The following is a 2,879-nucleotide window of genomic DNA, read 5'->3' as shown; positions in this document are numbered from 1 at the left end:
CATCAAGTTGACAGGGCCCCGCTCCCGCTGGAATCCCCTGGACAGGATGCTCTTTTCTATACAGACCCAGAAAGAAAAAGTTAGAAAGCCGTCGGGTCACTGCTATGACGGCTCGACCACTGGCACGTAGTTAAATTCGTCGTCCGGGGCTTTGATGAATTGCTTCTCTCTCTCATATCACAAGATGATTATGGCCATGCCGAGTTGCCAGGGGGCATTACCCATGACGGACAGTGCTCAAGTGCTGGAATTCGGGTTGGAGGCAAGCAAGTCTAAGTACGAGGCCCTCGACGCAGTCGCCGGGATCTGATGTCATGCACTCTAGACCACTAAAGTCCATATGGGTGCAATTTCGGCTGAGGCATGGATCTACAGAGGGCAATAATTTTACCGAACCAATGTATATCTAGGCTGCTGCCAATTTGGCCCAGCTAAGACCCAGGGCTACCCATGCTTGCCTCGACTCCAAATCCAGACCCTCCGTCCCATTGACAGCGTCCTGCTCATCGAATGGCTTGAACGGCAGCTGGTCAACCTGACACAGCGTATGATTACTGTCTGGAACTGCGCCATCGAGCATGTACGCTTGCACTATTGGCAGAGCACAGAAGGAAGTTTGGCTGATGGTGCAGTGCCCATAGCCATCAACTTGTTGTATCAGCCTGGCATTGTCGCCGAGGCGCTCGCTGGAGCGCAGCGCATTGGCGAGATCAGTGACGGGGTCGAAGGTTTGGCTTGTAATCAGACAGATAAATTAGCCTGATGAAGATGAACGACTGCAGAAAGCCTACTCACCTGAATACGAGCATAGGTGTCTGCAAGGTACCGGGGGCAATGTCAAAAGTTCCATTATAATGACTCTGACTGGGCATGACGTCCTGCCAGAATTGACAGAGTCCCAATCCATAAAGAAATTCGCCAAGACGACGCGAGTTCTGATTCAGAGCCAGCACTACATTGTCTGTGAGCTGCTCGATGGAGGGAGGAGGATGAGAAGCGTCATATGGCTTCGCATCATTGCACTAGAGCATATCTGTCAGCGAATACCATTCTGCCACACCATCTGATTTGCGTACATAGATCATTGAGGTAGCGTAAGAAGAGTCGTCACGCATTGTGACATAAGTTGGCGAGATAGCGGGCACGATGGCCTGCACTAGGGACGTATAGTTTCCTGCGAAAGTCTCCGCAAGCAACTCTGCAAGTGTGGGCCAGGATAGCATCAAATACATGGACTCAAAGAGCGCAAAGCGGAGGACACCCGCATCCACCTCCACCGAACCATATCCTGGTCCCAGGTCGGTTGCAAGTGGAGGCGAATAGTACAGTTCGTCGAGAGTACTGTCTATTAGGGATAGTATCTGAGACGAGGTAAGGTTCGAAAGAACGCAGGCGTCTCCAGCAGAAGCGCAGCTGTCCGCAAATTCTTGCAGGATGTGGTCCATGTCATCCGTAACTGTGAGCCGCGTCAGGTTATGTACAGGTAGCAGGATTAGTGGACCTACTGTTATATGGCTGGATGGGATAGCCGGACCAGCCTACAACGTCTACTATACCATCTATGATCATTCGGTTGATACGTTCTGGAGGAAGTATCTGGGTCATGTACTGCCCGATGGCACTTCCATATGACCAGCCCCAGTCTGTAAGCGGTGTCAGTGGAGGAGGAATCGGGAAGTACATGATACCTGCAATTGATTGGGACGGTTTCTCCGTCTATCAATCTAGACAATGTGTCAATGTCGCGCACAACAAAGTCGGTACCTTTAATATCCACTTCGGTCATCAGAGTTAGAACCACAAGGACAAGCAGTTACCAAAGAATTTCACGGTATCACCCAACCTATCGAAACATTGGGCGGACAACGTGTTGAACTAGGCGCTGACTTAGCTGCCAGGTTCTACAACGTACCAGAATGTACCGGAACCCTCTGGAACATTCTGGTATATTCCATTATTGTACAAGGGCACGGAGCTCATGTGGGCCAGTGACATCATAGGTGGAGCTCAGTAGGATTATAGATATTCCACGTAGCTTAATCAGCCTATGGGCCACTGTGTATATAAACCCTGCAGCTCTGCTGCCTAATGACAAGGGTCGTTCATACGAGCTTTACCAGTAGCTACAGCATCCAACAAATACAGGTGAGTTGTGTAGGGCGCACTGTGCGTGCTGCTGCCTCCATAACTCTTCATCAGGTTATGAGCCCAAATAGGCAGCTTGCGTCTGCGCGGTAACTCGCTGCAGCGCGTTGCGCCTCGCTCACCTGTGCATCGCCCTATGCGCCCTCACAGGCTGCAGTGTGGCTTGATGCGTGATCATCGCCGTAGGCACTGTTATCAGCAGCCATCAGGCTTGATGATCGATCCTGGGGTAACTCCCTAATGGAGCCAACAGCATGAAGCAGTGCGCCCTTATTGGGCTGCATAGCTTCGCTGATACTGATGAGATCTCTATACAGATTTCAGATCTCTCAACCGCTCCGCAACAATGTCGAACAATCTGATCGCTGTTGTCCCCGTCCTCGACGGCTCGAACTGGCCTACCTGGTCCGAGCAAATGATGGCGTACCTTATGTCCCAAGGCCTCTGGGGGAATGTTGATGGCAGCATCACGCAGCCAGCTGTCGTCGTCTCCGGTACTACCAGGGACTCTACCGCTGCTGACGCCTGGAAGGAAAAAGACGTCAGGGCTATGGGTACGATCCGTCTTCGCTGCTCTCCCGCCGTCGCCTCCTACATAAAGGACAAGAAATCGGCCAAGGAAACTTGGGACCAATTGTCTTCCCTCTATTCGTCTATGTCCCTCGGCACCATTTACAATGAGCTGCGGGGGGGCCTTATCGACGAAGATTCCGGCCGATCAGCACCCTGCTCCA

General features: G+C 51.8%; 1 protein-coding gene across 1 annotated transcript; it reads right to left on the bottom strand.

Moving 5' to 3' along the window:
- Positions 1-406: 406 nt before the first annotated feature.
- On the bottom strand, positions 407-1,683 carry GLOTRDRAFT_130114 (uncharacterized protein; the record flags this gene model as incomplete). The annotated part of the gene is made up of 4 exons (XM_007868820.1): positions 407-734; positions 796-1,022; positions 1,077-1,456; positions 1,506-1,683. The coding sequence occupies 4 exons, from the start codon at positions 1,681-1,683 to the stop codon at positions 407-409; spliced, it is 1,113 nt and encodes a 370-aa protein (XP_007867011.1).
- Positions 1,684-2,879: the final 1,196 nt, after the last annotated feature.

The sequence above is a fragment of the Gloeophyllum trabeum genome (genome assembly GCF_000344685.1).
Source record: "Gloeophyllum trabeum ATCC 11539 unplaced genomic scaffold GLOTRscaffold_00008, whole genome shotgun sequence".
Classification (NCBI taxonomy): domain Eukaryota; kingdom Fungi; phylum Basidiomycota; class Agaricomycetes; order Gloeophyllales; family Gloeophyllaceae; genus Gloeophyllum; species Gloeophyllum trabeum.
This window is presented reverse-complemented; position numbering and strand designations above follow the sequence as displayed.